The sequence below is a fragment of the Pleurodeles waltl genome, chromosome 2_2, assembly GCF_031143425.1.
Source record: "Pleurodeles waltl isolate 20211129_DDA chromosome 2_2, aPleWal1.hap1.20221129, whole genome shotgun sequence".
NCBI lineage: Eukaryota > Metazoa > Chordata > Amphibia > Caudata > Salamandridae > Pleurodeles > Pleurodeles waltl.
The window spans coordinates 925,232,397-925,253,213 of NC_090439.1; the positions used below are offsets into that span (position 1 = coordinate 925,232,397).

The 20,817-nt window shown below is 41.6% G+C and overlaps 1 protein-coding gene across 2 annotated transcripts in view; it reads left to right on the top strand.

Moving 5' to 3' along the window:
• Nucleotides 1-20,817, top strand: part of LOC138282757 (fibrocystin-L-like) — a 735,329-nt gene that overhangs the window by 228,219 nt on the left and 486,293 nt on the right. For both annotated transcript variants that reach the window (XM_069220628.1, XM_069220629.1), the window contains exons 17-19: nucleotides 9,015-9,138; nucleotides 9,558-9,701; nucleotides 10,684-10,841. In XM_069220628.1, the coding sequence (XP_069076729.1) occupies nucleotides 9,015-9,138; nucleotides 9,558-9,701; nucleotides 10,684-10,841 (426 nt within the window). The remainder of the gene's footprint in view (nucleotides 1-9,014; nucleotides 9,139-9,557; nucleotides 9,702-10,683; nucleotides 10,842-20,817) is intronic.

A 20,817-nucleotide genomic window follows, 5' to 3' on the forward strand; every position in this document is an offset into this window, starting at 1 on the left:
TGAGGCTGAGGTGTTGGGATAGATGTGGTGGGCTTTCATGTTTGTTGGCAAATTATGTAGCAACATTTTCCAACTCTGTTTTTAAATATAATATTTTTTTAGTTCCCCCCTTCATAGGAGCATCTTGAAGAGAAACATTTTGTTAAAGATCTGGACTTTACCACTCTCAAAGTCTCTAAGAGGAAAACATACCTTACTAAATGTTTCCTTCTAAATTCCTCTTGACCACTGTGCAGTGTCACCTGCCTCAAGTTTCTTTTTAAAGCAGAGTTGGACAATAACGGTGGTATATCCAGCAATGCCTCCTCCTACCTCCTTCCTACAGGTCACCACCCCACTTTTCTCACACAAACTGAAGTGGCCCACTAATGAGAAAGTAAAGTGCTCTGTGCAAACAATGTGCATGAAGTAAAGTGCATGTCTCAAGCAGCTGCTATGGCTTGCAATTTTCTTTTAAATCATAGATGAACAAGAAAGCACAGCAGCCTCAGTGGTTCTACTCACCTGCTTCCATGACTCCACTGCTTGTTTCTATAACTCCACTGCTTGGTGATGCTCACAGCAAGCAGGGATGACTTTAATGGAGCAGCAGCGCAAGGTATGGTTGCTGCTCTGACAAAATGCCAAAAATAAAGTACTAACATTTTTTTTATCACCCGCTCAGTTTCCTTTAAGTCAGAGTTTGCCAATGACAGTGTTGTGGTCCAGTACCCTGCTCCCACCTCCTTTATTGAGTTACCCAACCTGTGTGTCTCACACCAACTGGTAAGGATCCTTAACGGAGCGTAAGATCATTGAAAAGTGTGCAGTACAAAGTGCAAAAAGTAATGCACTTGGGCGAAATGCCTTTCTTAGAAATTGGGTATTGGTGACTGGGATATGGGCCGTAGTCAAGCAGAAACAACAATCCTGGATAGGTGTCAGGAAAACCCTAAATTAACCTGTGCTCACCCTCTAGCAGCTTGGCTCAGAGCAGTCAGGCTTAACTTAAAAGCAATGTGTACATTGTTTGTGCAAGACTTCAAACAGTGAAACAGTGAAAACACCATACAAAAAGATATAAACCAGGTTAGACAAATAGACCAAAATGACAAAAATCAAATTAGTAGAACTGGAGTTCTGAATTTTTAACGAACAAAATGCAGTATAGCACCAAAAAGCAAAAAGTGCAAACCGTGGCTATCTGGTTATGCTGGACCGGGTCAAAGTCAACATTACAAGCTAACCGTAATGGAGTGTGGGTTGGATACAGTTCCAGCTTTGTCCCACTGAAGTTTTTCCTTCTCAAGAATTGTGCCAAGAGTCCCATTCTCAGGAATGTAGTTCTCTGGGAGCAATGAGAGAGTCACTGACGAGGGTCGGTGGGGCAGGAAGAGCAGGCCGGGTGTCACTGAAGGGCGGGCTAGAACTTCATGCTGGAGAACCATGCCGGCAGAGAACGGTTGCTGTACGAAAAGACAGGGTTTCTGCGGCTTGCAATGGATTTCCTGTCCAAGCAACAAGGTTCCAGAGCGAACTGGCCCTTTGGCATTCACAAAGACCAAAAGCTTGGCTTTAGGAATTTTAAAATGACTTCCAAGGAACCAGGACCCGAGAGGCAACTCTTGGGGGGTTAGGAGCTCATTGAAGATGGGTCAAGGAGCTGTGGAGAGCCTATTATGTCCCTGTGGCCCAGATCAGGAAGCCAGCAGACTAGCCTTTTGAGTCTCTATGGGGTCCTAGGTTCAAGATGGGTTCGAGGTCCAGTTCTCCAGGCAAAAGGGCAGCAGGCAGCAGGTCAACAAAGCAAGGCAACAGCTTCTTCAGAGTGGCAGTCCAGTACATTGTCAGTTCTTTCAGCAGCACAGGGGTTCTTCTTCCTGATAGAGTACCCACAGGCCCAGAGGTGCATTGAGTTAGTGGTATCAGAGATTAGGTACTTATACCCCATTGGGCCTCTAAAGTGGTGGGAATTCAAAGACAGTCTTTTGAAGTGCACAGAGGTCCTGCCCTTCCTGCCCTGGCTCCAGACTCACTACAGTGGGGTATGCACCCCTTTGTGTGGGGACAGGACATAGGCCCTCGATATGACCCTGGCGGACGGCATAATTTTGGAGAAAGGTACTGCCAACAGGCTGGCGGTACCTTTCCCCAAAATATGACATTGGCGGTTTGGCTCAAGCCAAACCGCAAATGTATCATCTGTCCGCCATGGCGGTTACACCCGCCAGGTTGGAGACTTTAGTCTCCAGCCAGGCAGCCGTCACAATCCCACCCTCAGGGTTATGACCCCGCCTACTGCCATGGTTTTCATGGCAATCTTACCATCATGAAAACCATGGCGGTAGGCACTATCAGTGCCAAGGAATTCCTTCCCTGGCACTGATAGGGGTCTCCCCCACCCCCCCTACAACTCCCCAGAATCCTCCCCCACCCTCCTCCTTCCAACCCCCGACAAACAAACACCTACACGGGCAAACCCACATCCACCCACTCATGCATATATTCATACACATACCACAACACACACTAGCATACATAAAAACACACACGCATTCACATGACACAACATACACTCACACCCATTCATGCACACACGCATTCCACACTCCTCACACCCGTATGCACGTATACAAAAACAATCACTCACACCCCCCCACACACACACACAACACCCCACTCCCCTGTTAGAGAACCCGACCTACCTGCTTGCAGGGGGTCCTCCGGCAGGAGACGGGATGCAGCGCTGCTGCCAGGAGCAGCGTCCACCAGCTGAACACCGCCAGGCCGTATCATGGGTCATGATACTGTTGGCGGAACTCTACTGGTGTGACGCTGCTGCTGGCAGCATCCCCACCTTATCGCCGTCCGCCGCCATAACCGTAGCTGGAATTCCGCCAGCCTTCTGGTGGAATTCCAGCTAAGGTCATGTTATGGTGGACGGTAGGTAGGCGTAGCGATGGTCTTTTGGAGGCCGTCATCGTGGCAGTAGGCGGGATTTACGACTATGTTATAATGAGGCCCATAGTCTTTTTAGGTGTATGTGAGGCTGGGTCCAGCTCCTTCCTCTCACTCTCATCGTACCAGGGTGGCCCATCAAGTCACACATAAGTCCCCACTCTGTGTAGCTGTTTAGGGGTAATTCACAAAGCCCTGCTGTCACCCCCCCCCCCCCCTAGGCATGTGAGCAGAGACAGGCAGCAGGCATTTAATTATTTTTCAAGTGAATTGTACACAGGACATAAAAATATCTAGGAGAGTTGTGACATTCTACAAGTTGTAAATGGTGGTATAACAGAGGAGCCTATATAAACAGAATCTGTCTTTGCAAAGAAATGAGTGGATTGGAGTGAGATTGGGCTAGATTACAGTCAAGTACAGAAATAGCATACCTAGTTTTAAACTAGCTTTTGTGAGGAAAGTGCTTTTTATTTCAATGACATATTGAACTTTACAAGAAATACACTTCTTTATTAGTTTAATTATCTTTGCAGAATTCTCAAGTTGTTTATTTTTTATTAGGAAAGTAATATGAAAGAATTGTGGGTTATTGGTATCAAACACTGGGTGTGATAAGGATTTGTTTTTGAGGCATTGATAATTCTGGATGTTAGGCTACAGATGTAGAACAGAGTTTGAGAATTGCAGTTTCTTCTAACAGGTTGTGAAGGAGTGCCCTGATTTTATTAAAGACAAGAAGGCAAATATTATGCAGTCTATTTCGTCACTGCTCTATTCACAGCCTTTTTAAGGACTACAATACCTATAATGTATTTTGGTTCAAAAGAGGAAATTACATCATAACATAATAAAAATAAAAGGTATATAAAAGACAAACTGCTAACTCACCTCTTTTCTTGCTGCAGATAATGTATAAACTGTGTGCAAATTTCAACAGTATAAACAAAAGTCTGAACCAAAACAAAACACTTTGTCCCAAGACTGTTGTGGTTGCAATTCAGCCATCCCTTAATGACCCACATAGAAACATTCAAAATCCACTGCTGTGTCTTCAGTTTGGGGCTTGATTTGTTGATGGCACTAAGATAGATGAAATTAGAATTAATCAATGTGGATAATGTAGGAGCAGACGTGGGACAATAATCAACACCCTTTAAATTCAGGTCTCTCCATAACCTGTTAGAAGAATCTGCAATATTATTATAAGATGGAGGCTCAAATTATGCAGGTTTAAAGTTTATCAACATACTGCATGCTGAGCTGGTTTCTAATAGCCCAATTGTAAAGTTGACACCCTAAACCAATCTGCAGTTTTCAGAATACCTTCCATTCTGGCACTTGTCCAAATGGCCTTGGAAGCCATCACTCCCCTGGCTGATTAGGCTCCAAATTCATTCATATCTACCCCTTCCTAAAGACATAACAAGTTTCACTCATTTACCCACATCAGACACAGAAGCAAAGAGTTTACTCATGGCAATCAAAAGCTGAGGATGATTTGATCTTAATCTTTCAGTCACCTCTCTAGGTACCTCTTGAAACATCTTAACATACAATTTATAATGTGAAGGACAGCTTGGAAAAAAGCCTTAGTCAACGTAGACATCATCTGGAGTGAAGCTGATTCCCAATACATCTAGCACTTTGTCAGAGATTCTCCTAAAAGGTACCAAACACAAAACATCACCAATTTCACCGACAAAAGCTTGAATGATAAGCAGGATTCAAACATGTTCAACACCTTATTGGCATCCCAAATGGTTGAATTTGGGGGTTTAGGAGGATTTGCATATTTTATCCCTTTCATCTGTCTTCAGACTATAAGATTCTCAACAATTGGTTTAGCTCCATTTTAATAATGCCCTGCCAAAATAGCTGATCTATGTCCATTAATCATATTATAGGTTTTCCCATTACCTGCTAAAGCTGCTAAGAATTAAGGACAGTAACCACATTCACTGAAATGGGATCCTTATGCCTTTTCAAATACCATCTACACCAGCCTCCCTATGACGATTTCTAAGTCTTGAGAGTGGCTTGAGACTAAGATGCCCTGATATAATCTATAGCTGACTCAGAAAGCTGTGAAATGCTTGTGTCTGACCTGAAAGGTTCCATCTCACTAATTGTTACTTGCTCTGTACTGCCAGAGGGTTCATCAGGATTTTGGGCAATAGAGAAAGAAGGATCAAATAATCCAGTGGCATTTCCAAAGGAACTGGATACCGAGTTTGAGTTCGCCAAAGAGGAGTAACCACCACTACGCTTGGCAAATAACTGAGAATATGATCTGGAGCTCATTGAGAGGAGAGGGGGGAAAGCATAGTGTGTCCTTTAGATCAATCATGAAGAAAGGCATCTTTTGCTAGTGCCACCAGTTCTGAGTGAAAAATATGAATAATTATTTGGTGAGTTTGGATCAAAGGGATTGATCCTGAAAGGCGCCCAGATATCCTGAAGATGACTGAACACCGACACATTTAACATTCCCTGGAGTCATGAAGTCTCCATGAAGAGCAGTCCACTACTACATTGACATGCACTGGAAGATTTCCCGCTAATAAGGACACCTTGTGCTGAAGGCAATAATCCTAACACACCTTGGCTATGTCTACTAGAGACTTAGATTTGATGCCCTCTAGCTTGGTGATTTATATCACTGCTGTTAGAATCTACATTCTCAATGGAATTGCTCATTTCAACCTTTTGTTAAACTTTGGATCACAAGGGAGCCTGCAGAAAGCTCTAAACATTAGATATGCAGTCTGCACTCCTTCACTGACCATCCTCTCCCAGTCTGTATTGTTCCACAGCTTGCTCCCCAATATGTCAGACTTGCCTCTGACTCTGAATCAAGACCTGGGGAAATAGGGATGATGATGAGGCCATTCCAGACTTCTATGTGACCAGCCACCATTCTAATTCCTGCCTTGCCTTGCTGTCTAAGAGAATTAGGTGTGAATTACTTAACTGATTTCTTAAATAGTGAACTTTTAAACTTTGTAGTGTTCTCTAATGGAGTGGTTTGGATAAGATTGCCTGAATGGAGAAAGCCCATGGACCCACTATTCTCACAAAATATCTGAGAGATATATGAAAGCCTTAAAACGTTTTTCCCAACACTTTTTTGTTAACTTTTGACTTTGAACAGGGAAGTCTCAGCACACCTTTCTCCAAATCTATCATGAACCCCCAAAAACCAATTTATGTTGAAAGTTTCAAATCAGATTTTGTCTTGTCTTAGCATCCTAAAACCCTTTGACCTTAGCAATGCTGCCACTGATTTCAGGGTCTTTAGAAAGCTCAAAGAACTGAAGAAAGACTGAATGGTACAGACTTTGACCTGTAGGCTTGACTGTCCCAGAAGATACTTTCTGTGATGCTACCAAATGGTGACTGCAAAGTAAGCATTTTTTAGATTTCTCCTCATCATCCAATCTTACAACAAAAGAATGCCCTTCAGAGCTATTATACTCTCTGTCTTGAAGTGCCTGTCGGTGACAAAGCTTTACAACCATTTCAGGTTCAATATTGGTCTAAACTTCTTGTTTCTCTTCTGGAGGAGAAACATTTTGCTTACACATCCTCTCAGATGTAAGTTGCACCTCTCTGTTGCCCCTTTCTCCTAGGAGATCTCTCTGGCCTTTGGAGATGAGGTTCACACCTTCCTTTGAGCAATGTATAGGACATGGCATTCTGGAATGACAAGGATTAGCAAAGAAATCTATTATGAATCCCCATTACATTACGAAACACCCAAAGTTCTTGTGGAAAAGCTTGTCATATGTTGTGAAATAGAGCTAATCTGCACCCAACTTACCCCAGGGTGAGGATAAGAACCCTTACCTGTGGCTCACCTTCTCCTGCCTTGTCCTACAAATGAGCCAAAGAGTCTTCCTCTCCATCTCTGCCAAAAGATCAGTCTGGAGAAGTCACTCTGCTGGTCATAATGGGGCCAGTGATACCTTTCATGGCTGGCAAATTGGCCCCTGAAGCTGCCAAGCCTGTCAGCGACCCATCAAAAAATGTGCATGAGAGAGGAGTGACCTTTATCAAAGGACATAAAAGCCTGTACATTCTTTCTAATTACTTAAATGCACTCATCCCCAAATAAAGTGCCTTGGGAGAAACATCAACTTTCTGATCTTGCCAGACTGCACAGCTTTGGGTCAGTCCTGACGAGAATACTTTGCCCCCTTTCAAAGGAGAGTCCTGCATTTCTATTTCAAAGGGAAAAACATGCCCTTTGTGCCCAGATGGAAATAATAGCTCTCACTGCTCTCACTGGACACCTTATCCCCTGCCATTTAAAAAAATCTTTGCTACAAGTCTAAAGATGTAAAGTAACTTAAGCTGGCATGAGGACCAACCTCTTCAACTCCTTTCCAAGAATCTTTACATTTATTGCTCTGATAGATAGCATTCTTTTTATGCAGTACCAGGGTCGTGGAGGTCTTATCTGAAACACTGGGCTTTAGGCATTCAGCTCCAACTTTGAACCTAGTAGCTCTATCAACTGGGGACATAATGCAGGCTTTAAAAGACTCCTACAGTAATGTTGTGAGGCCTTCTTGGGCCCACAATGGTTCTCCATGTTTTAGCTGACATTGATTTAGCAATTCCATTTTACACACTTTATGCTTGGACAATATTATTTCAAGAATACATTGTACATGCTGCTTTAGCTAGCCTTCCCCCATATGTAATCTGTACACTTGGTTCAAAGCTAAGAACAAAGAACTATAACTTGCGCCTTCACCATACACAGCTAATTACTTCACATATTACATCATTGATGACACCTTCTAGGGCATCATTGACATTATTACTGCAACATTTGCAATAAAATTATTAATGAGAAAACTGCATGGCGGGCGGCAAGTTATAGTTACCTTAGGGCCGAAGTCATAGTTACTTGAGTTAACCAAAGCTATAACTGCTCAATTTCTATGGTTTTGTGCGTGGAAATTCAGAACCTAGCTATATGGAAATATAAATAATGAAAAAAGTATCATAAAAACATAAAAAGATAAATAAAATATATACAAAGACTGATCTGTCTTCACAAATCTAAAGTAAATAATACGACAAGATAGAGGGAATTACTGATTTTCACTCGAGCGCGAAGGGAAATGCATAATGGATTAAGTTGCGCCCTTGAGTTGACAACCAAACACTCTGCCAAGGGAGCAACTATGTATTTGAAGTACCAGGAGGCTTTATACAGACAACTGGTAGACAGGGAAACAAGCCCACTCCTGCCTGTAGGAAACGCATATAAAGAATAAACAGAACCACAAGAAAGAAGCAATAATACGAATTGAAATTGAACACCAGCAGTAATAAACAGAAAGCATGGCGCACAGTTAAAGATATGAAATAACAGAGAGTGAAATAGTTACATATAAATTGCACTTGTTTTTGCAAGACACAAAAAAGACGGGGAGCTGACAGGTCATGGCTCTTATATATCTTATATTGCTATTGTGCTACATCATTTTCTGTTTTGAACTGAAATGCATTATGGGCTTTGCAGTCCTTTAAAAAGCGTGAATAAAGCAATGAGGAAAGAGAATGCATATTATGAGCCTCCTTCTTGTTATAAACTTGTTGTGGTGAAAGGAGATGAGATATTCATAGAAACATATGCCCAGATTTAGTCTACTGAGGATGTGTTTGTGGGAGCCTGTGTGTATGCAAATACATGTGGGCTTCAGACCAATCTGAAGAAGCAGAGAGGAGCCAAACAATTGTAGGTATTCATGGGAGGAAAGAAAGGTTAATCTGGGCTGAACAGGAGCAATGCATGCCAAACAGAATTAGAGAAAACCCCAATGAGGAAGAGCTGGAATACTTTCTACATTGTATCGAACCATCGAGCTGTACAATAATTCAAGTGGCTAACCATGCATTGTAAAACTCTTGAAAAACAATAAGAAGGAAGAAGCACAAATATGTTTAAACGTTGAAAAAGTGAAGGCAGGAATACAAACAGAGCAAATCTCTCATCCTTAGTAGTAGAAGAAAAAAACTAGAGTTGGATGTACTAATCTATGTTTATATTTCTTGCTTAGGTGATCACTTTGGAGAACTGGACGATGACGAATGCCACTGAAGAAGTCCAGGCAATAACCATTGCCTGTGCAGAATCGTGTTATTTGTTCTCTTTTGCACTCATTTATGATACGGAAAAGACAAGTATGTACTCAAAGTGAAACTTTATATTCAGCACTTTCACTGCTAAGTCCAACCTAAATGTACCATTTCACTATATATTTTGGTATGGCTCCTTTATGATCGACTTGAAAGAAAATTATTTTGTCACACTCTTTATAACATTGCGCATTTAGTTGGATGTGACTCCTGAGCCCAGTGTTCCTAAATTTCTGTTGCAAAGAGAAATTGCATTACTGTGGAAGAGTTCTTGACATTTGAGACGGTGATTCATGTTATTTAGAGGTCTACTAAATTAATAAAAGTACACAATCCTAAATATGTTAAAATAAAAAATTTAAAATACGGCCCTTACAGATATATTAGGAATAGTAGCTCTTTATAGATTTAACAATAATGTATTTATATTTTCAAGTCATCTAACTTTGCACTTCGAATCCCAGTTTTTTTGTCAGCTGATGCCTCAGACCTTGAAGTGGAATCTGCTTTGAATGACCTGTTGTCAATAAAACCAGACACGGTAGAAGTTACGAAGACTGATGCTATTGACGAGCACATCTATACTGTGACATTCCACTCACACAGAGGTATGCAATATGCCATCATGCTTAGCGGCGACTTTACTGCGTGGCACTCTACCCTTCTAATGTTCCTGTATTGTTCTTCCTATTTACCATCACATAGTTTACTGGACAATGTATCAAGACATCAAGTGCTTTTAGAGCCCTATTACGCCACCTATGTCTTTTGGTTTAGTCACCTGCTAATGCAGGGCACTCTTTGGTAGTACTTATGGCACTTCAGGCGCATTACATTTAACTATCCAGGGCTCCTTTCATATGGTTTATGCGTCAATGACTCAATCCTTTTTCAGCCATACCATAAGTTCACTCTTCTCTTCCTTTACTAGTCTAAAAATGTTGATTTGCTGCTTGTGCAACCATCATAATAATACCTTTTTCACATGGTCAGCATACCCAAACTCATATAAACAGAACATCATCAAACTATTTTCAATTCATTAGTTACATCACAGTGCATTAGATACATCACAAACATTAAAAATCAATGTAGACCTAACCGCATGTTTGGCCGTGGTGAGAAGTTCTTCCTTAATGTTTAGTGGTCGCTGCGCCCTGTGGGATCTGAGGCCTAATTGTAAGTCACTTAAAAGGCTGTTTAACTCCAGGTGGGAAAAAGAGTAGGCTGTTCAAACGCTTTGTAAGGTCTTTGTGACACAAGGAAGGCAAGAGCAGAGATGGGTATGTGGTCATTTTCTTTAGGGCCGGGGTGATCCTTGCACGTTAACGGACCCTGGGATGACTCATCTGCATATGGAGGTATTTATGGGGTACATGTTTATCAGCTGGGCTGAAATATTTTTGGTAAATGTTTTCTTTTTGATAGGAGTCTTTGAACAGCTCTGTAATTAGGCAAAACATTTCCTATTGGGTTTTATTTCTATGTCATACATCAAGTGCTTTTCGAAAAAGACGCAACTGTATAATTACTATATGATTATCAAAAAATGTTATGCACTTTTCTAACCACTATATGTTTTCTTTTCAGGTGATTTTAATTTGCTCAATTATGAGGTTGCTGAGGGAAGTAACATGACAATCGACATTGTTGAGCAAACGAAGGGAATCCCCAGCATGCAGGACTTCACCTTAATGTGGGATGGCGTACCCTCTCAGCCTATAGCAGCACAGGCGTCGGCATCCGAGGTTTGTGATTTACATGAACTTCATTTTTTAGGTATAATAGACAAGTGTGTGTGATAACATGAAATGCCCAATTGCAAAAGGAATGAAAATGGTGAAGGCACTAAGCACAAATTTAACTTCCAGTAAATGTCAATAGCACAGGGTTTGATGTTTGCCAGGTACGCAATTTACACTCCATTATGATTTGCATACCCCAAAATGGGGAATAATGCACTAATATGACGTTTTATTCCCATTGAGAAGTGGGCATGGGAGCCAGGTGCATTATATGCTCCTGCAGTTTTCAGTTTATCCTCTGTAAATCAGTTATAAGTGTTGAAAAGACAACGTTCATACTTTGGAGTGACAAATAACAAGAGCGTTTGTCATGCATCATTTATTTAATATTGTGATATATTTTGGCAAACTAATTTGACAAAACGCAATGTACTATATGCAGCAGAATAGAAATTAGCAGGCTAGCTTTAGAAGTGCACTTTTCACTTTTAGTCACATTTGTGGCAGTCTTTATCCTTTAAAGCGTTGTTCATGAAACAACAGAATGGGAAAACATTGTTATCTGAGCTCTACCATTCAAACTCGTTCTTTGTTTGGTCGGAGGCCAAAGCAAAAACAGTTTCTGCATACACATTGTGGTGAAGAACTGCTCTGAAAATACTAAGAATGAGATCAAATAAATGTTTACATAACATTGTGGTTTTGTCTAATGAATTGTGTGTGGTTTTTTTCACATTTTAAACTTAAAAGATTTATGTTAATATATTCTTACTCAAAACATAATTTTTACATAGGTGTGTATCATAACCAAGGTTAAAATTGTCCAGAGAAAACCACTGGAGCTTTGACTTCTAAAGGAAGCATTTACATTACCGTTTCATAATTATTTCGAAAGGAATCATGTTAAAATTTATAAAATGATATGACATAGAGGCCACCTTGTCTTGTAAGTTCATAATTACCAGTGTAGGCGTCCTCAGAGAATGTTCTATTAATATTTTTTTTCTTCAGAAGTGGAGATCAAAACACTACCACCTATACAATAGGTGTTCTCACTAAGTGCTTGCCTAAAGCTGGCGCCACAAGTGTGCATAGTTTGACCGAGGGTGAGGTTGCTTATCTATTTTTACTGTTTTAATGTGCTTTACCATCATGACAAACCTGGCCCCTGTATCCAACAAGCGCTACATCGCATTCAGTCTTAATTCTTGCCTTCTTGCCTCGGTGCTGGTGCTGGTCAAGTGCAACCAGATTACCGTGGTCGATGCTTAACACTTTTTTGTCCTGTTTTCATTTAAAACTTTAAATGTAAAAAATCATATCTGAGGCTTATTGGATTTTTGTTGTTGTGTCAATTTATTCATTACGTTATTCTCTATGAGCCCAATTCACAAAGGTAAACTTAGACCTAAAGTCTAAGTTTAGACCAAAAGTCTAAACTTACACCTAAAGTCTAACTTTACTCATAGTAAAGTTGGTAAAATTAGACTTTTGGTCTAAGTTTGGACTTTTGGTCTAAACGAACACCAAAAGTCTCAACTTACACTAAAAGTGTAACGTTACTCAATAAACTTACACCAAAAGTCTAAACTTACACCAAAAGTTTACTATGAGCAAAGTTAGACTTTAGGTCTGAAAGTAGACTTTTGGTCTAAGTTTACCTTTGTGAATCGGGCCCTTCATTTATAAATCGGAGAGGAATTTTTAATGTGTTGTGTTTTCAACTTTTCACCTGTTTTGGTACTTTTAAATGTTTTCATATTTTCTTGAATTAAGTCTGTGGGCTCCATACCATGGCTACCAGGGCTTGACCTCAAGTGTAAATTACTGATACCTTTACTGGAACTACCACAAATAGTGTCATTGTTACTTGTGGTGGACTAACTTCCACCCCAAGTAATAATAAAATTTCTCACAAGCAAATTATCACTGACACATTGGACCTTTTATATTTTTGGTTGTAAGCCAAAAACTGGGTGATATACTTTAATCATCAGGTCTTTGGTGGACAAATCAATTAAAACATACAGGACACATACCAGGCACAAGAGAAATAAAGTGACCAGAAATATTTTGTTAGCTGTGATTTATCTACAAATATGGACTTAATCAAATTTAATACACGGTGGAGCTCAGATGAAAGACTGTGAAACAAAAAAGCAATGTATAGATTTTGAATAGCAACAAGGTGTCTGGAAATTGGCATTGACTACATACGAAATATGAAAAACAAGGAACAACTTTTTGGAGGAAGCAGGCACAAGGGCCAAAGAAAATGACAAGGAAGCAATATAAATGTAAATACCATTTATTGTCAAAGAACCTACTTCTTTGAGTGCAGCCATCTCCTGGGGTGTGCCAGAATTACGCGCATTTACCACAAGGTTCCAAAAAGGTATTCCAGCTTCTCCAGTAAGAAATTATCTTTCGCATATGTCCCCAGCTTGTCTGCATTTTTGAGGACTTTCATTGCAGTTTTTCACTGCAAGCAGGATTCTTTTCGGGTGGCCTCTTCTACAACTTAAAAATTGCTGCCTTTCCTGTTGCATGGTTAGGTTGTATATTACTCTAAAATATGTCAAGTCTTTGGTAGACACAGAGTCCTTTCTTAGCTTTGTATCAAGCTATGATTGCACCCTCTCACTCAAAGTGACAAGGGTTCATGGTGTTAGTGATCATGATATTAGAATTACTGGCAATACATGAATGCAAGTTTACACCTCTATTCATAGGCAGAACCAATCTCTTTACATACATAAAAGATTAGTCTTGTACCAGTGACAAAAATAGCCAATGTCCAAGCTAACGTCAAGTCAAAAAAAAAATTATTATGCAGAAATAAGACAAAATTATCATATAGGCATACTGCGAGACAGTTTTACATCTCTAAAGCAATTGAAAATATAATGCTAGCCCCTCTCAAAATCTCCCCACTTTGATACATTTTCTCTACATACAGTACATAAACCATAGGAGACCTTCAACTGACAGTAACTTAAACTTAGACAGTAGGAGTTAGTGGGTGCTCAGCTTTCTCACCAGAAAATGTAAATAAACTTGAAAATATACAAATGATGCAAACTTCCAGATGCTGATATAGTCATCATCACTTGAACACCCCAAAAATGACAATGAGGCTGAATGTGCCAGAAATAAGATGGCATAAGTAGGCCTCTGTAAACATGGCCATACAAATTGAACGTAAGATAAACAATATTGCCTTTTATTAACTGCACTATAAAGTAAGCATAAACCATTAAAAAAATGAAAGAAATAACCCGTCTGCTCTATGGATAATTGACTCATCTTCTCTGTGACCTTCATTTCCTCAGGATGATTCATGTTTGAAGAGTTTACACTTTATGTTTTTTTGCCAATTCAATGGTCATCTGATTTCTTTGAGCAGAGGATCCTTAGGAATTTTCTGTTCATGTACCCATCCCTCTTTTTGATTCAGGACTAAAATCTGGTTTTACCATTGGCCAATATCATTAACATTTTGGGTTGTACAGAACTGAAGCATTATGTTATCCACCACTAACAGTAGTGCAGAAAACTGTTGCATGGTGGCCACTTGAATCTGACTGTAGACCAGATTGACTTTTTGGATGTCTTCAACCTTCCTCTAAATACTCTTCATGTTACTAACAGAGAAAGAACCTTTTCCTAGGACTTCATTGGTAAGTCAATACCTTTTGTGCTACAATGTCCAATGGGCATTTATGAAACCCAGCACTTTGCCTTTTGGGGATGTCAATTAGCAAGAATCTTTGGGCATGCTTGTTTTCTTCTAGGAACGGGCTGTCAGGAACACTTGTGTAAAATCAAGACTATACTGATTAACAGGAGTAGCTTGCTCTCTGCAGAAACAAAGTATGTCTTGAGGAAGGGAGTACCTGAAAGTCTGGAAAGGAAGGCATAAGGCAGAAGCTGAAGACTGGGGCAGGTTGGAATGTTCTTGGATTGGAACACTGGACATAAACTGGGTAATGCCTGCAAAGACAGTAGTAGACAGCTGATGCATATACTGGTCAATAAGCAATACAAATGCAATCCAAACGTACAAGGAAGAAAACAGTACACACTATGTTATATGATAGTTTGTGGAAAGGGATCTCTCTGTGAGGGTTAAAGGTCTTACGAGAAGGCAGGTAACAGTTCAGTCAGTCAACCAATCAGTAGATTTGTTGAGCGCCTCTTGTCACTGGTGAGATTATCCAGGTGCAAGTATCCAGGCACCAGCAGGATCCAGTTGATCAGCAGGACAGCCAGGTCTTGAGGGACATTTGGAACTCTGGAAGCGATCGGAAGGTTCAGAGATAAAATGGTAGCTCATTCCATGTCTTCACTTCTAGGTAGGAGAAGAAGCAACCTTTGCATCTGCTACGCCGGATGCAGAGGGCGTGTGGGTTAGAGAATGGGAAGCAGAGCGGAGGTGTCTGGTGGGCTGTTGGAGGTTTTGGCAGTGGTTAAAGTAGACGGGACTGCAGTTGTATAGGGCCTTATATTTATGAGTCAGGAGCTTGAACTGTCATTTTTTCTGTGCAGGGAGCCAGTGGAGTTCCCTGAATTAGAGTTCGCCTTGGGAGATTCAGGACAAGTCTGGCTCTAGTGTTCTATATTGTTTGTAGTCTTCACAGGAGATGGTCTGCGATCTCTGCATAGAGAGCATTGTTGTACTCCAGTTGGCTGAAGATGAGGGCTTAGTGATGGTGGTCTTGAGATTTGGGGTACAAATTTTAACATCTTACAAAGCATGCAGAGGATGAAGAAGCAGGACGAGGAGACAGCCTTGACTTGAGTCATCATGGTTAGCTTGTTGTCCAGAATGATGCCTTGGTTCCTAGAGTAGGCAGTGGGGGTAGCAATAGGGCTGAGTTCTGAGGGCCACCAGATTGAATCCTATTCTGAGTTTTTGTTTACAAAGATCAGTCCCTCTGTCTTGTTCATGTTGAGCTTCAGGCAGTTGTCCTCCATCCAGCTGGTGGCCTCTGTTAAGCAATTGTGGAAGATGGTTTTGGTGTTGGTGGTGTCTTCGGAGAGGATTAGTTTTTTGTCATCAGCGTAGGATATGATGTTGAGTCTGTGGGTTTTGACTATGCAGGCCAGAGGTGTCATATATAAATGTTGCAGAGGGTGGGGCTGAGTTATCCTCAGAGTCTTGTAAGACACTCAGCAGCTCCTTTGGAAGAAGAGTGCTGGGTGAGTTTCCTTGCAGAGGCGCCAAGCTTCAATATCTCACTGGCACTCTTTGTATAATGATAATCACGATTACACTGCAAGCAAGGGAGAGGACAAAAGGGAATAGAAGAAACACTGACTACAGTGAATTTGCTCAGGGAAAAGCAGACCCATATTTTAGGAACAGGACTCGCATAAAGTCTGCAGAGTTAGGAATACTGAAATCAGAAAAGGAAATCCATATATAAACAAGAACAGGACTGTAACAATCAACACAAAACAAGAGATAACATAATTCAAGCCTACACCTAGGAATATGCAAAACAACCGGGGCAGGACAGGGAGTGTGCAGGTAGAACTCCAAACAATGGTATCCAAAGTGATAGAGAAGCTATTCCAATGAGGGAGGAATATGCAAAAATAACTAAATAGAAAGAGGGGAGCAAGTAATAAGGAAACCCAAGATATGAAGTCTTTACAACCAAATCTGAAAGCAGAATCATTAGAGTGCATTGTTTCATCTGGGGCCTCAGCAATAAAGAGTGATGCCAGCTGCTGCACACTGAACTCACAGGTAGAACCAGTTGAAGGCTCAAGGGTGAAACCACAGGTGCTGGGAGAAATCCAGCTGTGAGAAATATATAAATTGCAGGGACTCGGGAAACAACCAATTGAGGAAAGGTCTGGACTTGGAGAGAGAAAGACTATGTAAGCCATCAGGCAAAAGCATGGAAATAGGGAAACCTGAAATGGAGTGTTATTCAGAGTTGAGAGCACAACAAGTTGATGAAGCAAGTATGAATGAGTCACGGAGAGGGGTAGGAAGTGCAAGAACCAGTAACCGAACAAGACAGATGACAGGCTGGCGCTGGCACTACAGATGGAACATAAGACCCAACCGGCTAGAGACAACAAAATGGACTGGCCAGTAGTGAGGATCTCACCTGGGCCTTTCCAGAGGAACATTGCCTGACATTAAGCTCAGGGGGTGCCTTTTGTTCTTCCAGATAGAAAGGAGCAAACACTGAGATAGTGGGAGCACTAGCCCCCCTGCCTGAATGGACACTGTACTTCATACTTTGGGACTGGAACTCTCCACATGTTGACAATTTCAGTGGTAACATTACACTTTTTGTATGCAGAGAGGGCGGTTGGATGGCAGTCTTACAGGATCCACAGCCTCCTTTCATTAGTTTGTATTATGTTTGGGGGCCACAGGCACTTCGCAAAGTTGTGGGGGCGGTCAGTTTCAGGTCCATCATACAGGAAGGCAGGGTGGGGGTATGTTATTGGGGTTTGTGTTGAACAGTTCATTTAATTTTTGTTATATCAATTTTATGGCAATGCTCTCACATCTACACCGCAGCAGTTCAGAATAGACATTCCAGCATACCATCTAATGGCTGCCCCCATTGCTCGGGAGACGTGGCTTTGTCCCACACAGCCAATTCTTCATGACCTCTAGAATGGCGTTTCTCTTCCCCCTATTGCTTGTTGGGCAGCCCCAGAACAGGGTGGGGGTCTTCACCAGCAGGCTCCAAGCTCACTTGCTACCAATCCTCCATGGCCCTAGGAATTTCTAATTTTAAGATCCTCTCCTGTGATGTTGACCGGCTGGGAGATAGGATCAAAAGACGAGTGGTATTATAATACCTCAAGAGGGAACACCTACCACACCCTAGATAGATGGGGTTTTCAAATGGTTGCCAATGCAGGATATGCAGCGGAATCCAGGAGGGTGGGGATCCTTTTCCATGGATATCTCCCATTTAGCACACTAAACACCTGGCATGACTCACATGGGAGCTACATGGCGATCACGGGACAGTGGGAGGGCAAAACCATGAAAATCATCTCGCTCTATATACCCCAAAACTCCATGATGCAGCATTTTCAGACCTCAGCATGCTTCTTCTCAGTGCCCCGAGGGCGGCTTCTTGCTGCGGGGAGACTTTAATGTGACCCTCTATTATGCCACTGACCACTGCCCTCCTGGTCAGTCGCTGTAAGTCAGTCAACCATTGGTGGACTTTATTTGGGTGATTGGCCTTGTGGCTGTGTGGCATACCTTTAACCTACAACACAACAGTATTCATATCACTCAGGAGCACATGGGAGCCTCTCGCACATAGACTACATACCTACCCTGGCTCAAAAACTTCCCCCACATCGGTGAGGTTCACCACCTTGCCAGAGGTATCTCTGATCACTCCCCAGTTTGTGCAGCCTACAGACTGACTGACCCTAGGAGTAGACCGAGAATGGTGCTTAATCCCTGGTACCTCAACATACTTTGCATATGGGTGAACCTCCATGGGTCCACAGAACAACATTTTGATGAATACAAGGTTTCAGACGAATCTGCACAGACATTAAAGAAAGCATATAAAACCATCATAAGGGGTCAGGGCAGAGCATTGATGGTGGGGCACAAAAAATAAAAACAAGCCCAGTTGTAAAAACTTAAAGGGGAAATCTGGGAGTTGGAATCCCAACGTGTTATGGATAAACAGGGGATTTTACAACATAAAATCTCTCTGAAACAAAAGGAATATTGAGATGTTGCAATATAGGCCGCAAGGGCTTGTCACCGCGCAACTCAGTACCGCATATAAGTTGAAAGATAGAGCGGGGAGGCTTCTGGCTTGGATGGATAAAAGAGAGGTGGCATCTCCGTGGGTGCTCAAGGAGGTGAAAGTGTACGGGGTAGGCAAGGCATGGCAGGTGCCTTTGAGGAGTACTATGGCCGTCTTTTTTCCCCAACACATACGGCTATGGCTTCAGAATCTTGTCAATTGCTATATGATATCCAAATGCCGGGTCTTTCATAGACAGACGAAGAGTTTCTAGAGCAGGGCCTGACAACAAGTGAAGTGAAGCAGGCGATCCGTGACTTGGCATCAGGTAAAGCTGTAGGTCCTAATGGCTTACCTATAGAATACCAAAAACTTACAGCAATGTTCATTGCTGCTCATCTCTTGAAGATGTTTTTGGAGTGCTGAGATGCCGGAGTACTGCCCAACGACTAGACAGTAGCCAACATAGCTGTCCTACATAAGAAGGTTAAACTGCCGGAACTGTGTGCCCCCTATATATCATTACTAAATGCTGATGTTAAAATTTTGGCGAAGCTTTTAGCTACACGATTGATTAAGGTGATTGGATCATTGGTCCACCAAGATCAATATGGCTTCATGCTGGGGAGAAATACTGCACTGAATCTGAGACATCTAAATGGTGCCCTGGGTCGTGCAATGAGAATCGGATAAGCAGCTCTTGTATTGTCTCTCAAGACACAGATGGCCTTTGACACAGTGGAGTGGCCCTTTATGTATGCAGTACTGGAGAAATTGGGCTTTGGCCCGTACTTTGTTTCCTGGATATGGCTCTTATATTCTGATCCTCTCGCTCAGTAAATGGGAAATGGAGGGGCACATCTGCACTATTCCACCTCTGACGAGGCACGAGACAGGGCTGTCCACTCTCTCCCCTAATTTTTGCTTTGGTCCTATAACCGATCGTGGCCTATGAAAGTCAGGGTTGTCCTAGCAAGCAGACAAAAATATGGGGAAAATGCAATGTATATCAAGGAGAGCTGTGTGCTCCTATTTCAAATATCAATCCAGATGTTTGGGGTCAAAGATGCTAGAACTTTGATACTGCCCTGTGAATTTCTGGGGGAGGTGGGTGGGTGGTTCCGTGGTTATAGATTCCAGAAGGGAATTAATTACTGTGTACCAATGTTTTTCCTATTGCGAAATTTGCTGCTTAATGTCACCATGGTTCTTTTTGATTTATATGCAATTAAAATATATTTTAATAAAAGTAGTATGAATGAGTCTGTATATCTCTAGAAACAATGAAGCTGAACAGAGCTCCACCTACATTACATGTTCTAGGCAAGGTTTGATAACAGAAAGAACTACATATACCATTATGCATCAGTGTGGTCTGGAAACACGGACAAGAACGTAATGCGATGAGAGATGTGCAGAGTGTTTTAGAGTGCTTTGACAAGGGTAGGCCTAGAAGAAGGACCGCACAGGGCCTTCTTTATTATCCTCTAATGGCCAAAAACGAGAATCCTGACATGGTCTTCTTAATTTCGGCTAGTGGATTGGGGATCCTTTGAATTTGTTTTAGAATTGGTGTAAAATGTATTCACTTGAGAGGTGTGAATTTTTCCTCATTTACTTTTTTAAGTACGTTGGGTGTGGTGTAGGAAATCCCTTCGTCTACCCTTGGATTATCCAAAGCCTGGGAAGGAGTGGGCACAGCTTTTCTTCTAGTATCAAAAAATGCCTGATAATTTAAGGTTATGGGCCTGGGTGGGTGTATATCTGAGGCTGTTCTTCTCCCTCCCATTTTGGCATCTAACCGCCCCTTGCACTGGCCAACTGACACATCAGAGATTACATCTTCCTGATCTCCTGTGGTGGTGTCATTGGTATACCTGGATTAAAGTATTTCCTCTCGGCAAAAAATACAGTTCAAGTCCAAGACTAATTGCTCAACTTTAAGAAAATCTGTGATCTTCTGTTGGGTTCTCATAACTTTTTACAGTAGTGATTGCTGTCCCCGCAGCTTTTACTGTTCATGTGAGCTCCTGTGCTAGTGATTTCTTCCTTTTGTGTGAAGAGAAATGTTATTAGAAAATAGGGGAAGTTGTGCCGTATTTATGTAATGGAACATTGCAGCTCAAGGAGGATGCAATTGAGGCCCAATGAGATAGCAAACTTAACACAGTAACAGGTTAAAGACTGAGCGCTAGAACAGCTAGATGTAAATGAAGCATAGG